General features: G+C 39.1%; 1 protein-coding gene across 14 annotated transcripts in view; it reads left to right on the top strand.

Moving 5' to 3' along the window:
• Trim37 (tripartite motif containing 37) overlaps window positions 1-19,729 on the top strand; it is a 153,772-nt gene that overhangs the window by 39,271 nt on the left and 94,772 nt on the right. For all 14 annotated transcript variants that reach the window (XR_008222455.1, XM_052758162.1, XM_052758161.1 and 11 more), the window contains 7 exons: window positions 245-369; window positions 3,318-3,368; window positions 5,673-5,754; window positions 11,024-11,100; window positions 14,361-14,540; window positions 17,696-17,810; window positions 18,674-18,892. Coding sequence is in view for 13 of the 14 variants with exons in the window: in XM_052758162.1 (XP_052614122.1) it covers window positions 245-369; window positions 3,318-3,368; window positions 5,673-5,754; window positions 11,024-11,100; window positions 14,361-14,540; window positions 17,696-17,810; window positions 18,674-18,892 (849 nt within the window). In the remaining variant the exon portion in view is untranslated. The remainder of the gene's footprint in view (window positions 1-244; window positions 370-3,317; window positions 3,369-5,672; window positions 5,755-11,023; window positions 11,101-14,360; window positions 14,541-17,695; window positions 17,811-18,673; window positions 18,893-19,729) is intronic.

The following is a 19,729-nucleotide window of genomic DNA, read 5'->3' as shown; positions in this document are numbered from 1 at the left end:
AAAATTCTTTTATTTATTTTGAGATAAGATTTCACTATGTAGTCCTGACTGACCTGGATCTTGATATGTAGACCAGACTGGCCTGGAACTCCCGTGTGGACTAGTCTGGTATAAAACTCAAATCCTGCTTCTGTATCCCAGATTCTGAGATTAAAGGTGTGGACCTGGCCCTTTTCATTAAAAATTTTGAAGTGCCATTGAAAAATATTTTTGTTGGTTGAGATACTCTTTTTTCCTCACACAGTTGCGGTCTTGCAGTAAGAGTGAGCTGATATCTAAGAGCTCAGAGATCCTAATGATGTTTCAGCAAGTTCACCGAAAACCCATGGCATCCTTTGTTACCACACCTGTTCCACCAGACTTTACCAGGTATGACAGTTTTAAAATTGTATTTCCATTTTAGGTTTGTATATAAACGTATATACTTCAATAAGCCATTTTTCTTTTTCTTCCTTTTCTTTTCTGTCCTCTTTTTCTTTTTTTAATTAAACAGGTGAAATGTAGATTTATTAAGGAAACATGAGAAAATATTCTGGAGCATGGAAGGGGCTCCAAGAGATACTGAATAAGCTTTTTTTTCTTAACTCATTTTAAGAAATGGTCTCGCCGGGCGGTGGTGGCGCACACCTTTAATCCCAGCACTTGGGAGGCAGAGGCAGGCGGATCTTTGTGAGTTCGAGGCCAGCCTGGTCTACAGAGCGAGATCCAGGAAAGGCGCAAAGCTACACAGAGAAACCCTGTCTCGAAAAACCTAAAAAAAAAAAAAGAGAAATGGTCTCATGTAAACAAGGGTAGTCTTAATTAAACTCACTATGTAACTGAGGCTGGACTTGAACTCCTGATCCTCCTGCCTCCACCTCCCAAGTGTTGAGGCTACAGGTGTGTGCCAACATTACTAGCTAGCCATCTCCTTTTAAGGTACTTAAAAGTAATATAATGCAGTGAACTCATAAATCTGTTCCCAAAACATATGATAGGCCTTTGAGCTGACTCAGTGGGGCTCTTTGACTATGTGGCCTGAATTGGATTTCCCAGAACCTGCTGGGTAGAAAGGAGAGAGCATAACTCTAGGGATGTGATGGGCTCATACTTTTGTTGTAAAGGTAAACTGAAAGGGAATTAGACATAGTTTTCTTTAATTAGAGCTCCATTTTCCTTAGAAAACAACTAATCTTACTGACTTCATGGGTGTCTACTCTCCTTCTTTTCCTTTGTGTGTGGGGTAAGAAGTGGTTCCCAGACACTGTGGTGCCCTTGAGGGCCAGAGGACAGCTTGGGGAGTCTCTTCTCTCTCTTCACCATTTGTAGCTAAGGAATTGAATTCTGACAGTCTGGTTTGACAGAAAGTTCCTTTACTGCTGTGCCCCTCAAAGGCCCTATTCATTCTTTTATTTGCCTTTTAAATTAATGTGTGTCTTGTTAATCAAAACTTAAAAGTACATAGAATACTAAAAAGTTATGTAGGTGACATAGAATCTCCAGATTTTAAAACAAGTAGGAGGAAGCAATTAGTAGAAAAAATTTGCAATCTTAGTACGTTTTTTGATTTTTCAGCTTGGGCTGAATCTTCAAATTCTTCTCAGCAGCATCCATAGAGTCACATTGAGTCATTAAATTATTTTAAAAATTAATTTTTATTGCCCCAGAGACAAGGTCTTATTGTATAGCCTTAGCTGGCCTAGAAATTGCTGTGTAGAGCAGGCTAATCTACCTCTGCCTCTTGGGTGCTGGGATTAAATTCATGCACTACACCCATCCTAGATTAGTAGTGGTGGTGGTGGTTCTTCTTCTCCTTCTCCTCCTCCTCCTTCTCTTTCTCCTTCTCCTCCTCCTCTTCCCCCTCCCCCTCCCCTCCTAGATTAGTGGTTTTCTTTTCTTTCTTTCTTTCTTTCTTTCTTTCTTTCTTTTTCTTTCTTTCTTTCTTTCTTTCTTTCTTTCTTTCTTTCTTTCTTTCTTTCTTTCTTTTCCTTCCTTCCTTCCTTCCTTCCTTCCTTCTTTTCTCTCTCTCTCTCTCTCTCTCCTTCTCTCCCTCCCCCTCTCCCCTCTCCTCCCCTCTCCTCCCCTCTCCCCTTCCTCTCTCTTTCTTTCTTTCTTTCTTTCTTTCTTTCTTTCTTTCTTTCTTTCTTTCTTTCTTTCTTTTTCTTTCTTCTTTCTTTCTTTCTTTCTCTTTCTTCCTTCCTTCCTTCCTTCCTTCCTTCCTTCCTTCCTTCTTTTCTCTCTCTCTCTCTCCCTCCCCCTCTCCCCTCTCTTCCCCTCTCCTCCTCTCTCCTCCCCTCTCCCCTTCCTCTTTCTTTCTTTCTTTCTTTTTCTTTCTTTCTTTCTTTCTTTCTTTCTCTTCCTTCCTTCCTTCCTCCCTCCCTCCCTCCCTCCCTCCCTCCCTTTCTCTCTCCTTCCTTCTTTCTTTCTTTCTTTCTTTCTTTCTTTCTTTCTTTCTTTCTTTCTTTCTTTCTTTTTCTTTCTTTCTTTCTTTCTCTTTCTTCCTTCCTTCCTCCCTCCCTCCCTTTCTCTCTCTCTCTCTCTCTTTCTTTCTTTCTTTCTTCTTTCTTTCTTTCTTTTGGTTTTTGAGGCACGGTCTCTTTGTGTAGCTCTGGTTGTCCTAAAACTCACTCTGTAGACCAGGCTGTCCTCAAACTCAACAGAGATCTATCTGCCTCTACCTTCTAAGTGCTAGGATTTTGTTCAATTTATAATCATACTGAAATTATGACAGCATATTATAATACTGTATATAGTACAGCTTTATGTTAAGTAATGTTTTAATGACAATGCCACAAACTACCCACATGCTCTAAGGGTGATTGGGAGCAAGATATATTATCCTTTAGCTCCCTCTGCTTACAGTTTAGTTCTCTTTAGACTTAGAGAAGATTTCATGGTTTTTAAGCTACTTGATGTCCTCTTACCTTGCCAAGAATGTGGTACTGTGCTAACCCATCTCAGTTTCCCCTCAATTATATATTCTAATCTTCTCATAAAAGTATAGGAGAGCTGGGGCCATAGCTTAGTGATAACGTGCTTGCCTAGCATGCTTGAGGATCCCTACAACTAACTATATAAAATAACTGAAGTGTATAGTGGGTATTTGCTAGTAAATAACCTTGAAGTAAATGTTTGCTCTGTCTCTATTCTAATTATAAACTTAGGGTTTATGAACTGCTTTGATTTAATGCTGTGCTTAATAAAGACTTGGAAATATTTTATAGGTACTACTACTGCCTTCTAGTTTTCAAGATAATACCAAGGATCTTGTTTTGTTTTTTAACTAAATGGAAATTGTAAATTAAGATAATTGATGTTTTCACCTTGTTTCTTTTTAGTGAATTGGTACCATCTTATGATTCAGCTACTTTTGTATTAGAGAACTTCAGGTAAGAGGTTTTGAGAACACTGTTTTTTTTCTTGTGTGTTCAAAGTAAGAGCCAAGATGATGTTATTATGTGGTAGGAGTGAGCTAATGAAGTCCTTAACCAAAGTTCCCTGTTAGAAGTAGAGCTGGTTTGGAGTGTGCATACCGAGATTCATTTTTCATCTCAAAGGGCAGAAATGTTTGGATTTCAGAGTTTAAAATGTTTGCACATAGAGCTGGATGTGGTAGTGCACACCTTCAATCCTAGTACTCTGGAGGCAGAGGCAGTCAAATCTCTGAGTTGAGGGCAGTTTAATCTACAGAACTAATTCCAGGACAGCCAGGACTACACAGAGAAATCCTGTCTCAAAAAACGGGGAGAAAAATGCACATAGATAATGAGATATCTTGGTTCAATCTAAAGCAAAATGTATTTTTGTTTCATGTATACATTATAACACATAACCTAAAGGCAATTTCAGTTCATGCAATATCTTAAGGGACTGTGCATGAAGTTGGGCATACATTTTCTACCTTTGTCTTTGTAACAGTCCTGGCTGTCCTGCGACTCACTCTGTAGACCAGGCTGGCCTCGAACTTAGAGATCCACCTACTTCTGCCTCCTAAGTGCTGGGATTAAAGGCGTGCGCCACCACACCTGTACCAAAAGAAATAATTTAAAAAGAGAGCACACTTAGTTTTTGTATAAAAGAAATAAAAATTATGGAAAGAAGGCTGCTGGGTACCTGTTTTTTTTATGCTAAAAGTGAAGAGTTATGGACAAGAGGCCATTACTGTAAGAAATATAGAAGCTCTTTTGTTAAACTACATGTTTTCTTTGACTTTGCTAATTTTCTCTAGAATTAGAAACTTTAGTCAATTGTCTATCCACTATTCCCCCTGCCCCCATTTGAGACAGGGTCTCACTATATAGCCAGCTAGCCTTGGAACTTGCTATGTAGATCAGGTTGGGATTAAAGGAATGCACCATCGTACTGCCTTAGAAGTCAATATATGAAATCACAAAGACTATGAGAGAACAGGACAAAGGAAACTAAAAATATGAGATCTTTGGGAAATAATGGGAATAGGTGCTGATAACTAAAAAGCCATTTATTTTTCCCCATGGTGGTGCTGGTGCTGGCGCTGGTGTGTATGTTTAGTATATACTTGTGTGACTTCATGTGTGGAGGTCAGAAAACAACCTTAGGTGCTATCTTTTTTATTTTTTATTTTTATTATTTATTTATTTATTGGTTTTTTTGAGACAGGGTTTCTCTGTGTAGCTTTGTGTCTTTCCTGGAACTCACTGTGTAGCCCAGGCTGGCCTCGAACTCACAGAGATCCACCAGCCCCTGCCTCCTGAGTGCTGGGATTAAAGGCATGCGCCAGCACCACTACCACCCAGCTATCTTTTTTATTTTTAAATTATGTGTATGTATGTGTCTGTAAGTATGCCCTGTGTGAGTACAGGTGCTCAAAGAGTCCAGAAGAGGGTGTCGGATTCCTTGAGCTAGAATGACAGGCAGTTGTAAGCTACTGAATGTAGGTGCTAGAAACTGAACTTAGGTATTCTGAAAGAACAGTAAATGTCCTAGAATCTTTGCAAATGCATTAGGCTGGCAGGCCTTCAAGGCCCAGGGATGCGTCTGTCTCCATCTCCCCGGTATTGGATTGCCAGTGCAAGCTACCATGCCTAACAGTTTTTACCTTAGGTTCTGGGGATGGATTTAGGTCCTTGTGTTTGCAAATGACCTTTACTACCTACCTAAGCTGCCACCTCAGCCCATTTTGTTGTTTTTAATGGTATAATTTTGTAGCTAAAAGCCTTGCTGAGTTTCCCCTACAAATATTAAGGGTTGACACACATTTTTACTTATCCATTAAAAAATTATGCTATTCAGAAGTGGTCTGTTTCGTTTGCTTAATCATTTGGGGTTCTTAATATTGATCTAGGGCTGTGCACATGTTTAACATGGGTTGTACCATTAAGTTATTTCCCCATGTTTTTGTTTTTGAAGTAGTAAAGAATGCTTACTGAAGCAGAATTAAATTTGGAATATTGAGTTTCCCTTAGATGGCAGTTTTTGAGTTTTTGTTGGGTTTTAATACAACTTAAAAGATACTGCTGATGTTAATGTTTCAGTATCATTAATTCATAATGTAAGTATATCCACAATTAGTGACAGTTTGACTTGTTCAGTCACCTTCTGTTGTTCAGTATTTTATGTATGAGCTTAAGGTGTGTAGTTGGTTTTTGGTTTTGCTTGTTGCCATTTCATAATAGTTTTGATGTTGGAATTTGGTTGGTTTTCTTTCTTTTTAGCACTTTGCGCCAGAGAGCAGATCCTGTTTACAGCCCGCCTCTTCAAGTTTCAGGACTTTGCTGGAGGTTAAAAGTTTACCCAGTAAGTTTTCCATATTTCTAAATTTTCAACTCAATTTTGAACTTTTCTTTATTGTTTTGAACTATACTAGTTTACTTAATAGAGGAGTATGGAAATTAGCAATTTTCTATTTATGCCATTTATTACTAAATTTGTAAAAATGTATGTTAAATATGAATATAAAAGCTCCGACATCACTAAATTTTATTTCTGGTCTAAAGGGAGAAAAATATGTTTAGAAGACAGTTTTTTTTTTTTTTTTTTTTTAAGATTTATTTATTTATTTTGTATACAGTATTCTGCCTGCATGTATTCCTGCAGGCCAGAAGAGGGCACCAGATCTCATTACCGATGGTTGTGAGCCACCATGTGGTTGCTGGGAATTGAACTCAGGACCTCTGGAAGAACAGTCAGTGCTCTTAACCTCTGAGCCATCTCTCTAGCCCCCTAGAAGACAGTTTTAGGGGCTTGAGCAATGGGTCAGCAGTTAAGAACACTGTTGCTTTTAGGACCAGGGTTTGATTCCCAGCACCTATGTGGTAGCTCACAACATTTATAACTCCAATTTGAAGGGAACTTTCACTCTCTTCTGACTTCCAGGGCACCAGGCACACACGTAGTACACAGATATGCAGGCAAAACATTCATACATATAAAATAAAAAAAATTTTGAAAGATATTTAAAAAAAAATTGGGGGTGGGTGGGTTGGGGATTTAGCTCAGTGGTAGAATGCTTGCCGAGCAAGCGCAAAGCCCTGGGTTCGATCCTCAGCTCCAAAAAAAAAATTTTTTTTTTGGTGGGGGGGGACGCAGAATTTCTCTGTGTAGCCCTGACTGTCCTGGAACTCTCTCTGTAGACCAGATTAATTCAGATTAAAGGCTTGTACTACCATGGTACCCAGCTAAAAAATTTTTTTAATTTATTTATTTTATTCTGTATGTTTGTTTGCTTGCTTGTATGTATGTGTAGCACAATGGTGCCTGGTGAAGAGGATGCTGGATGCTCCGGAACTAGAATTAGAGATGGTAGTAAGCCACTATGTAGGTGCTGGGAATTAAAAGTTTTGTAAAGATCATGAAAACAACAAAAAAAGGTAAAGAGCGGGCGGTGGTGGCACATGCCTTTAATTCCAGCACTCAGGAGGCAGAGGCAGGCGGATCTCTGTGAGTTCGAGGCCAGCCTGGTCTACAGAGCGAGATCCAGGAAAGGCGCAAAGCTACACAGAGAAACCCTGTCTCGAAAAACCAAAAAAAAAAAAAAAAAAGATAGTTATCTTGTAGCTCAGTTGCAGAGTAATTATCTGCCGTGCAATATGCAGTACCCCAAAAGAAAATCACAGGTACTAAAACACATTTAAAAATATGCTGATTGAATTTAACTGAGAGTTGAATTTTAAATGTAATTTAACTTAATATAAATTTTATGTGTATGTGTGAGTGCCTTTATGTATGTATGTGTACCCCTTGTAAGCGCAGTGCTCTTGGAGGCCAGAAGAGGGCATCAGATCTCCTGGAGTTGGAGTTACAGATGGTTATGACCTACCATATGAATGCTGAGAATTGTACTTGGGTCCTTTGCAAGAGCAGCATGCTCTTAACTGCTGAGCCATCTCTCCAGCCCCACCCCCCTGTTCCCCTTATGACAGGATCTTGCTATGTAGCTCAGGCTGGCTTAATCTAGAGTTCATAATTCTTCTGCAGTAGCATTCTGAATTCTGGAATTACAGTTATAAACCATTAGATATGTTCCTTTGGCAAGAATTAGTGTTCTTCAGGATTAAGGCTTCTCAAACCACCAAATGCCTTTTTTTTTTTTTTTTTTTTTTTTTTTTTGAGACAGGGTTTCTCTGTGTAGCTTTGCACCTTTCCTGGATCTCGCTCTGTAGACCAGGCTGGCCTCGAACTCACAAAGATCCACCTGCCTCTGCCTCCCGAGTGCTGGGATTAAAGGCATGCGCCACCACCGCCCGGCGAATTAGAGTTCTTTTATTATGAAATGTCTCGTGTTTACTTCTGTGGTATCGATAGCTATTGATAGTCATTTTCTGTGTCATTTCTTTTTCATTTAATGTTGTAAAGCTTTCATAATGAGATGTTTCCCTTCTCTCATTGGGTACCTACTATTATCACCTGTATCTCTCTTCCTCTCCCAATTTGTTTACCAGCTTTTCTTCTGAAGGCTACAATTTTAACTATTATGAACTCTTGGAGATATATATATATATATATATATATACATACCCACCGAATTAGGGCTCATAAATCCTCAAAAAATTTTAAATAAAATTGCAAAAATTGCAAAAAATAATAGGACAAATGATGTGACTATGATACAAAGTGACAAATACACAGAATTATCCTAGATAATTTATCATACACAAGAAACAAAGAAGAAATGACTAGAGTCACATCCAGTAGATGGATAAATCTGTGTATTTGTCACTTTGTGTCATAGTCACATCATTGGTCCTATTATTTTTTGTAATTTACAATTTTTTGAGGATTTATTATTTCTATGTATATGGGTGTTTTATCTGCATGTCTGTGCACCTATGTGTATCATGAGCCCCCATGTGGGTGCTGGGAATCGATGGGCAGCCAGGTTCTTTTAGCTGCTCATTCATCTCTCCCCTTTCCCCCACAAAGCATGAGCAACATGACGTGGCTCCAAAGCTTTTCAACTTGCTAGACACCCTTCACAAAGACCAGTCTGTTTTGCCCATTCACAAGCTGACACACAGGAAGGAGGTCTTCCCAGCCAGGGATTTCCTTCCTCAGCTACCCTGGACCATTTGCTCCTTTGAAACTGAAAGGGCATCTCATGAATTTTGCCATCTATGCCAACTGTGTCTTGTGCATAGCCGGACTTTTGGCTTAGACTGAGTGGATTTGTTAATGATATAGCAAGCAAAAACAGAAGAATAAACAGCAAGTTGCAGATAGAGAGATGCAACAGATAAATAGTAAAGTATCATCAAATCAGGAGTTTACAACATCCTGCAGATAAACTAGGGTTGCCTGACTGAGGGAGCAGACAAAATTGAGCTGGAGGTTTACAAACACCCAGCAAAGTGAAGCGCATGAACCAGTGAGTTTATTGGGATTACTTAGAGATGTATAGATGAGGTTTTACTTTAAGATCACTCAAAAGCAGCTGCATCAAATTGCAGAAGCTGCATCCCTGGAGCTCCCTTGAGGGCAGCTGAATGGTGGGAGAATCACTGTTCACTGCATCAATAACCATGGAGAGGAGGCGTGTGGGTTTTTTTTTGTTTTTTTTTGTTTGTTTGTTTGTTTTTTAAAGATTTATTTATTTATTATGTATACAGAAGAGGGCGCCAGATCTCATTACAGATGGTTGTGAGCCACCATGTGGTTTCTGGGAATTGAACTCAGGACCTCTGGAAGAGCAGTCAGTGCTCTTAACCTCTGAGCCATCTCTCCAACCCATTGTTTTTGTTTTTTTAAGGTTTTAGTTTCCTGAGACTTGTAAGTTTTGTTTGCTTTTGAGTCTTAGGAACTTTGGTTTTTCAAGACAGGGTTTCTCTGTACAGCCCTGGTTGTCCTGGAACTCTCTTTGTAGACCAGGCTGGCCTGGAACTCACAGAGATATGCCTGCCTCTTGTTTCCCTAAGTGCTGGCGTTAAAGGTGTGCACCAGTACCCCCCAGCTGAGTTGTAGGAATTCTCCAGGGTGGAATGTTTCAATTTGGAGGCAGAACAGAGACAGGTAGAGTTTTGTGTTTTGGACCAGCTTTGTCCAAGTGTGAGTTAGGGCCAGCCAGGACTAAGTACTGAGATCCCCATCTCAAAAACCAAACAAAAGCAGAGGCAGGACTTTGAGTTTGAATCAAGCCTGAGCCTTAGAGTGAACTCCATTCTAGCCTCCACTAGTCCATGAGATCCCGTCTCAAAACACTAAATAGGGGTTGGGGATTTAGCTCAGTGATAGAGCACTTGCCTAGCAAGCTCAAGGCCCTGGGTTTGGTCCTCAGCTCCAAAAAAATAAAAAAAAAATTAAAAAAACCCACTAAATAAACCTTGAAATGCTCACCATTAAATAGGTCTCTGTTGTTTTCTACTTCTCCTAGCCTCTGATAGGTTCTATTCTACATTGTTTCTCTGAATTTGACTCCTGTAATACATAAGTGGAATGAATCATATAGTAATTTACTATGACTGGCTTATTAGGCTCAGCATAATGAGCATAATGTCCTTGAAGTTCACCATTTATTTTTTTATTTGTTTGTTTGGTAGCATAGAATTTTCATTCATTGATAAAGATGAATATACCTCAGTATATGTGTGTTTCACATTTTGTTCACTGATTGTTTTTTCAACTGAGCCATCTTTCTAGTCCTCTCCCTCTTTTTCTTGAGATGGTCTTACTATGTAGCTCAGGCTACCCTCACCTCTTGGCTGCTGTAATTAGAGCTGCTGTTAACACGGATGCCACTCATCTCTTTTAAGAAGCCATTTTCAGATTTTCTTGTAGATAAATATTCACAAGTGGAATTACTGGTTTATTTTTTAAGGAAACAGCATTTGGCACCATTTGCATATTAATATCAACAGTGCAGGAATGTTTCATTTTCTTCATGGACTTGTCAGCTCTTCTTTCTACATTTTCAAAAGTGTCTGTCCTAATACTAGCGAGGTCATATTCATTATGATTTTAGTTAACATGTCTTAATAATTAGTGATGCAGGGCATCTATTCATGTGCTTGTCCACTATTTGCATATTTTTATAGACACATCTACTCACGTCTTTTGCCCATTTTTAGTCAGGTTTATGTCTTTTCCTTTTGTAGGAGTTCTGTTTATTCTGAATATCATCCCTTTATTTTAAAAATTCCTATTTAAGTGTGGGAATGTAGCTCAGTAGAATACTTCCCTAATATTCATGAGGTCCTCATTTTGATAGCTGATATTCATTTTCACCCACTTGTAGTGAAAATAAAGTCATTTTTCTTTTTTCATTGAGGTTTTGTTCTTTCTCTAGATTGATTTATAAAGAGTAATATATGTTAAAACTATTTTTATAGTTTTTAATAGTTTCCTTAATTTGTTAATGTGGATTTTTTACTTTTTTAATGTATAAAAGTTTAAAATTGATACAGACTAACATCTGGGCTTTTAAATTTTTCATTGGTTTTTTAGCTTAGATATATTTCTCAGCCCAGTTATCAGATATTAGTTTGAATTTTGTTTGTTGGCTTCATTGTTGCTTTAATTTTTATATTGGAGTTGATGTGTAGTTTGTTTTGCATAACCTCTTTTCCTACTTTAGGATGGAAATGGAGTTGTGCGAGGCTATTACTTATCTGTATTTCTGGAACTATCAGCTGGCTTACCTGAAACTTCCAAGTAAGTGATTTTTTTGGTGGGGTGGGGTTTGAAACAGGGTTTCTTTGTATAGCTCTGGCTGTCCTGGAACTCACTCTATAGACGAGGCTGGCCTCAAACTCACAGAGATCCACCTGCCTCTGCCTCCCAAGTGCTGGGATTAAAGGCATGCACCATTACCGCCAGGCCAAGTAGTCGATTTAATTAATTACTTTAATATAAACTTACATGCTTCATGTTTTCCTTAGGGTTCTATTGCTGCAGTGAAACACCATGGCCAAAAAGCAAATTAGATAGGAGAGGGTTTATTCAGCTTATACTTCTCTTCAATGAACTACATTAATGTTTCCTGAATTCATGATCCTCCTAACTCAGCCTCCTGAGTGATGGAATAATAAGTGTGCAACACCATATCTGGCCCCTGTAATTTTTTTTTCTTTTAGTATTTGTGATAAGTAATTTACCCTACTACGTTTACTAGATAATTTTTACACTGGTACATTTAATAAAGTTCTTTTGGGTTGATATGAACCATCTGCTTACAGATAAAAATGGAAGAGTAAGAATAAGATACAAACTTTCTGTTCTAGCATTACATAAAACAACATTTTTTTCTGGATGAATTAGCCAGTGAAAGCAGTTTTCCTGAGATAAGAAACACTCAGAGTAGCTCTTGATTGTTCTTCCTTAAAGCCACAAGAGTTTGGGGTTGCAATATGTGATGGGGGAAGTGACGTGGGATAAGGTAGGATCCCTGTATTTGGCAGAGTACCTGAAAGTCCAAGAATACCAAAAAAGCTAGGGTGCATTGTGTAAAACACAGAGATGACAGGGCTCCAGACATTGTGTAGACTACAGAGATGACAGGGCTCCAGACATTGTGTAGAACACAGAGATGACAGGGCTCCAGACATTGTGTAGAACAGAGATGACAGGGCTCCAGACATTGTGTAGAACACAGAGATGACAGGGCTCCAGACATTGTGTAGAACACAGAGATGACAGGGCTCCAGACATTGTGTAGAACAGAGATGACAGGGCTCCAGACATTGTGTAGAACAGAGATGACAGGGCTCCAGACATTGTGTAGAACACAGAGATGACAGGGCTCCAGACATTGTGTAGAACAGAGATGACAGGGCTCCAGACATTGTGTAGAACAGAGATGACAGGGCTCCAGACATTGTGTAGAACACAGAGATGACAGGGCTCCTGACATTGTGTGGAACACAGAGATGACAGGGCTCCAGACATTGTGTGGAACACAGAGATGACAGGGCTCCAGACATTGTGTAGAACACAGAGATGACAGGGCTCCAGACATTGTGTAGAACAGAGATGACAGGGCTCCAGACATTGTGTAGAACACAGAGATGACAGGGCTCCTGACATTGTGTAGAACAGAGATGACAGGGCTCCAGACATTGTGTAGAACACAGAGATGACAGGGCTCCTGACACAAGGAGAGAAATTTGTAATATATGGGGCACAGGTATAGTACTGAGGAAGGCTTTTGTTTAGTAATAGGGAGCGATAAGGTCTAAACTAAATGCTGAGCTCGGCCCACCTGACAAATGAGATCAAGACTCACAAGAATTAAAAAAAATATTCTAGGTAATTAACTGCAGACTGGAATTAGGAAAGTGGATACAATTATAAGGGAATCCATTAAAGTAAAATACACAGTGTAGGCTGTTCAAATATACCATGGAGTAAATGAAGAGAATTGAAATTAGCAACTGATACAGATTTTAGAATGACAAGAGAGTGACATTAAGACAATTCCAACTATATTTTGTTGGGAACCAGGCCAATCCAAGGCTTTCTCACAGGCACTGATAAAAGGACAAAAGGAATGCTAGTTCTGTGCCCAGGAGCAGAATTGGCAAGGTCCAGTCTGGGGTTGGGTCCAGACCTCAAAGGTTTGAGTTCTTGGGAGCCTGACTTTTCCCTCTGTAGGAACTGGAGTTATCAGTCCCAAGGTCTGTGACACATTTGAGATAGCCTTTGTTCCTTTTATGCAACATTGTTTGATTAGCTTCCTACTGACTTTGCTCCAGTGTATGAAAATTTTCTGCTGATTTTGTCCTGTTTTTCCCCTGTAAACTGTATGTACTTCTTGCTTCTTATACTACTTTTTTTTTTGTTTGTTTTGAGACAGGGTATCTACATAGCCCTGGATGTCCTAGAACTTACTATGTAGACCATGTTATCCTGAAACTCACAGAGACCCACCTGCCTCTGTTTCCAAGTACTGGGATCAAAGGCGTGTGCTACCTGACTGATGCTGTGTGTCTTAATAAACTTGGGTGGCATGAACCGTCAGTTTATGCCAGACCTCCTTGTTGTGTGCTATTTTGTTTGTGTTCTGACAAAGAAAGCTTGCCTGCAGATCAGAGGGCGGAGCTAGCCACTAGGTAACTACAGAGGCCAGGCAGTGGATCACACCTTTGATCCCAGCATATGGGAGGCTCAAGTCTTTGATCCCCGCACATGGGACGCTCACACCTTTAGCCCCAGCACTAGGGAGGTGGGGACAGGAATATAAGGCAGGTGGAGACAGGATCTCGGCCCCATTTGGTCTGAGGATTCATAGAGACAGGATGCCCTATTTGTTCTGAGATTTGGTAGAGGTAAGAAGTCTCTGGTGGCTGGCTGCTCTGCTTCTCAGGTAATATTGTATCCTTCTGGGGTCTTTGTAGTTGAAGACTAGTCATGGTGTTTCATCATAACAATTGTAACCCTAATTAGAACACAGAATAACTTCTGTTTTAGGGAAGAAAGGCCTCCCTACTACACTTCCCCCCCTTTTGTTGTTGTTTTCAAGTGAGGGAGTCATAATCAGGCTGGTGTTAAACTTGATAATAGCCAAGGATGCCTTGAACTCATGATATTTCTGTCTTCATCTCCCAAGTGCTGAGATTGCAGGTGTGGACCACCATATCTGGCTGAGAATTTCTTTAGGGAGTGAGTAGAGTTTTCCCCTAGAGAGGTTTCCCTCCAGGTTCCTGTCTTGTTTGAGGTCCTGTCCTGACTGCCTTCAGTGATGAACAGTGATATGGAAGTGTAAGCCAAATAAGTCCTCCCTCCCTCCCTTGCTTTTGTTGTGGTGTTTAATGGCAGTGATAGTAACCCTGACTAAGGCAGTGACCCGTCTGAAATCCTTCTGTTTCTGGGAATGATATCATTTCTGAAAGGATCAGCTGGACTACCAAGTTTATTCTGTAGAATTACTTATTTTGACTTTGCTGACTGTACTGATGGTGTTGTCTGTATTTTAGGTATGAATATCGTGTAGAAATGGTTCATCAGTCCTGCAACGACCCTTCCAAAAATATCATTCGAGAATTTGCATCTGACTTTGAAGTTGGAGAGTGCTGGGGCTATAATAGATTTTTCCGTTTGGACTTACTTGCAAATGAAGGATACTTGAACCGACAAAATGATACAGTGATTTTAAGGTAGTTTGAGATATTTGATGTTGTGACTTAAATTATGGGAGAATAATGTCATCAAGAATTTCAAAGTTTATTCATTTAACAAACATAAATAATTGAAAGTCACACTAACTATCACTTTTATTTCAGGTGTTCCATGTAGTTAGATGAATATAAAAAGTGAAAAAATGGTTTGACACCTAGTTATTGATTCCATGAAAAAGGAAAATATCACCAGATCTGATGCCTCATCACTGTAATTTGAGATATAGAGCCAGAAAGAGTAGGAATAACAAGTTTGAAGCCAGTCTGGCTTACAAGAGACCTTGTTTCAAAAAAAAAAAAAACCAAAAGATTTTAAAGATGGCTTATAGTTTGAGCATACCTAACTAAAAAATCCAAAATGCCTCCAAATCTGAAATTTTGTAGTGCTAATATGCTACAGGTAGAAAATTCTGTACTTGAGTTCATGTGAAGAGTCACAGAGTGATGCTCTACTCATTACATTGCCTTCAGCCTGTTGATAGAGCGTATAACCTAAATCTGAATTCTGAGGTGGGAGGGTCTGGAGTTTAAGTTCATGCTTGCCTACCTAGGGAATTCAAGATTTGCCAAGTCTATGTGAGACACTGTCGGAAAGAGAAAGACAGAAAGGGAGGGAGGGAGGGAGGGAGAAAGAAAAAACAGAAGAAAACTGTCAATTTTTTTGTTTTTTTCATATGAGGTAATAGTCTTATTTTTTAATTTACCAAAGGAAATGTTTTGTTGCCATTCCATGTTACAGTCACAATTCAAACATAATTTAGCAACCTACGAAGTGACAAATATTCCCCTTAATATTTTTATTAGTATATATTAGTTATGTGTAATGGATTTCATAATGACATTTTCATACATGTTTTTAATGTATGACAGTTTTGATCATATTTACCCCCTACCTTTTTTTGAACCCTCCTGTTCCTTGCTAATTCCCTTCCTCTTCCCATTTAGCCTCTTTCTACTTTTTTTTTTGCTAATGTTGTTTAAGATTTTGGTACAGTTTCTTACATACTCATTGGAAAGTTAGGGCTTTTCTGTATCTCTGGTTTTTTGTTTTGTTTTTTTTTAAGATTTATTTATTTATTATGTATACAGTGTTCTGCCTGTACTCCAGGAGAGGGCACCAGATCTCATTATGGATGGTTGTGAGCTACCATGTGGTAGGGATTTGAACCTGGGTCCTCTGGAAGAGCAGCCAGTGTTCTTAACCGCTGAGTCATTTCTCCAGCCCTTTTTTTTTTTATTGTTTTGTTTTTTGAGACAGGGTCTGGCTGTCCTGGAACTTGCTGTGTAGACCAGGCTGGCCTTGAACTCACATGCGTCAGTCTCTGCCTCCAAGTTCTGAGATTAAAGGTATGTGCCTCCACACCTGGCTTTTCTGTAACTCTAAATAATCTAGATATGTGTTTTATACATTTATTTGTTCATTAAAAGAGAAATGGAAAAAATTTCCTGCTATTTTTTATCTTAATGGCACAATAGTAAAAACTAACGTGTAGGAATGACTAGGAGTTTCATCCACCAATCAAAGAAAATACTTACAAAGCTTTTCTCATGTTTGCCTATGAATACTAAACTAACTAGGCAGTCTGCACTTAAAGTAGTGATTTAGTGTTAGGTTCTGCCTTCTCGTACATGAGTATCATTGACCAGAAGTAGATTCTGGTGGTTGACTATTAGTATTCTCTTACATTAGGTGTAAAATCTTACATAAAACTAAATTGTTTCTATTTGATGGTTAGTTTTTATTGTAGACTCACCTGGGAAGGCAGTCTCACCTCACCTACTAGAGCTTGTGAAGACTAGGTTAGCCTGTGGACATGTCTGTGGGGGATTGTCTTGATTGTGTTCAAGGAGACGGGAAGACCTGCCAGTTCAGGGTAACACCATTCTCTTGGTTTGAGTCCTGAGCTGTATAAAGGAGAACGTGAACTGAGTGCAACATTCATGCAGCTTCTGTTCTGCCCGCTTTTGAGTGTGGGTATAATTACTTCTAATTCCCGCCTTGACTTCCCAACAATAATAAACTATAACCTGTCCCATCTCCCTTCAAGTTGCTTTATTGCTTGTTTTCTGTTGCTGTAACAAGTGCCTGAGACAATCAGTTTATAAAGAATCTGGTTCACAATTTTGGAGTTTTCAGTCCATAATAGATTAGCCCCATTGCTTGGAGTATGTTACCACACTATGGTAGAAGTGTTTCATGAGGCAAACCAGTCACTTCATAGCCTAGATTTGGAAGAGTATGGTGTGTGGTGTCCTTTTCAAAGGTATGCTCCAATGACATGAATACCTTCTGATAATACACTAAAGGGAACACCTTTCTGTGCTTGGGCTTTTGGGAGTGCACTTAAGTTCTCAAGTGTGGCAGTAGCTAACACATTCTTGTGTTAGCTAGCAAGTGGAAGGGCCGGAAGAGGTGAGAGAAATATAGACTTGTTGCCTTGTGGTTCTTTCCTCAAAAATGTAGTTACACATATACTACATATGTTCTTCACTAGGAGGAATCATGTTTGACTCTAAGAAAGAGGTTTATTTTTAGTAAATATTAAGAGGGCTTTAAAAAAAAGACGAACAGCCAGGTGGCAGTGGTGCACACCTTTAATCCCAGAACTGGGAAGGCAGAGCCAGCGGATCTCTGAGTTTGAGGCCAGACTGGTCTACAGAGTGAGTTCTAGGATAATCGGGGCTACACAGACAAATCCTGTCTCAAAAAACAACAAACAGGCCTGGAGAGATGGCTCAGTGGTTAAGAGCACCGACTGCTCTTCCAGAGGTCCCGAGTTCAATTCCCAGCAACCACATGGTGGCTCACAACCATCTGTAATGAGATCTGGTGCCCTCTTCTGGCCTGCAGGGACACATGCCGGCAGAACATTGTATACATAATAAATAAATCTTAAAAAAAAAAAAAAAAGAAAAAACAAACAAACAAAAAGACCAAAAAAGTATAGTTTTAGTTAAGATAACTGACATTTAGAGCCATATGTCATTATGGTTTGTGAGTACACACATGAATAGTGGATAATAGAAACTCTGAATTCATTTGAAGTGGTTCTTCATCAAATGTGAGCTGTAGAGTTTATATGATTCACAGATTCACTGTTTGGATTATTCTTCATGTAAAACTGTTCTTTAAGGTTTCAGGTACGCTCACCAACATTTTTTCAAAAATGCCGCGATCAGCACTGGTACATTACTCAGTTGGAAGCTGCACAGACTGGTTATATTCAACAAATAAACAATCTTAAAGAGGTAAGGCAATAACATCTGTTCTAATTTTAGCACAGCCTATTGTCCTTTTGGCCTGCTGCTTTTTGAATTTGATTTTTGCTATCCATTTTAATATTGTGGTAAAAATCTGGTTATCCTTTTCTCCACCCTTTGAGCCTCTAGATTCTGCACTATTCAATTGTGTAGCCATGTTTAGCTACATTAGCTCAATTTACTTAGCATCAACTATGTTATTCCTTATTTGCAGTAACTTCATTTCAGGAGCTTGTGTTAGGCACTGTAGATAGACAATATTTTTATTATGCAGTGTTGTGTTGTGCAGTGCCACACTGGTTTGAGATCAACATTGTGTTTCCCTCAGTAACTAAGGTAATTGTCTTCTATATGCTGTCTTGGATATAAAGATTCAAAAGTAGAATAGTTGGCTTTTTTTTTTTAAGTTATTTATGTTTTATGTATACAGTGTTCTGTCTGCATGTATGCCTGCAGGCCAGAAGAGGGCGCCAGATCTCACTGTAGATGGTTGTGAGCCACCATGTGGTTGCTGGGAACTGGGAATTGAACTCGGGTCCTCTGGAGGAGCAGCCAGTGCTCTTAACCTCGGAGCCATCTCACTTGTGTTCTACTTGTCTCCTCCAGGACCACTTTCTGCATGTCCCCTTAGCATGTCCCCATCTCTTCAACTCCCAACATTATGCTTTCTTTTTTTTAAACTACGAAGACCAGGCTGGAGATCACCCTGCTTCTTCCCCCTCGTCGCTGGGATTAACGACATGTGCTGTCAGGCCCAGCTTGTAACTAATTTTTAATGTAAACATTGTTTGCTTTGCCACTGAGACAACTCTTACACTTAATATTGATTTGTACTGTTCTTATTTTTAAAGAGACTGACTATTGAGCTGTCCCGAACTCAGAAATCAAGAGATTTATCACCACCAGATAATCATCTTAGCCCTCAAAATGATGATACTCCTGAGACACGAATTAAGAAGGCTGGCTCATGCTCTGAAATGCTTCTGGAAGGTGGTCCTACTTCAGCTTCTGTAAGAGAGACCAAAGAAGAGGAAGAGGAAGAAGAGAAGATTCAGAATGAAGACTATCATGTAATAATAAATTAAAATTAGTAATATATATATGATAGGATTGTAGTCTCCACAATATAGTATAGGGGAAACAATGTCCTATAAATCTTGTCCACTAGTTTTCATTATTGATGTATACATGTTCTATACATTTAATACTTCTACAACATTGCAAGGTTATAAAAGTTAATTATGAAAGACCATTATCTGAAACTGTGACACACGGTCTAGAAATTGTTTAAATTGTAGATTTTTAAACTATGTTCTTTCGGGAACTGGACAGATGGCTCAGTAGTTAAAAGCACTAGTTGCTCTTCCAGAGGACCCAGGTTCAGTTCCTGCAACCCACATGGCAGCTCACAACTGCCTGTAGCTCCAGTTCCAGGGAATCCTACATACTTACACAGACATACATGTAGGCAAAACACCAATGTACATTTAAAAAACATCGTAAAATGACTTTTTTTTAAAGTATGTTCTTTTTTCCTTTAATAACTGGTAGGTACTTTATCTGTTGTGATAAGACGGCTTATGATTTGGGATATTGTTAGTTTTGCCAAGTCAAATAATAGCCAGAATAAGAACTGACTAAGTGGGTTTTGTTTGTTTTTAGTTAAGATTAGGAGTACAAAGTAGATTTTCTGTAGTTGGTACTTTTAAGATGGGAGACATGGGTTTTATGTTTCAATGAGGATGCCCTTATGAGGAGAGATTGATAAGGTTAAAAGCATGGATTATCTAAGGAAAAAAGAAAATTGGGCTCAGACTGAAATAGTCTGCTTTGATAGGTTGAGTAAAATGAATGGTAGAACTTGTAGATAAGGCAGCTGAAAGTTGGAGAAGGGGTTTTTGTTCTGT

Source organism: Peromyscus californicus, unplaced genomic scaffold, assembly GCF_007827085.1.
Source record: "Peromyscus californicus insignis strain IS unplaced genomic scaffold, ASM782708v3 Scaffold_3__1_contigs__length_106647218, whole genome shotgun sequence".
NCBI lineage: Eukaryota > Metazoa > Chordata > Mammalia > Rodentia > Cricetidae > Peromyscus > Peromyscus californicus.
The sequence above is the reverse complement of the archived record's forward strand: the minus strand, read 5'-3'. Positions and strand labels throughout refer to the sequence as shown.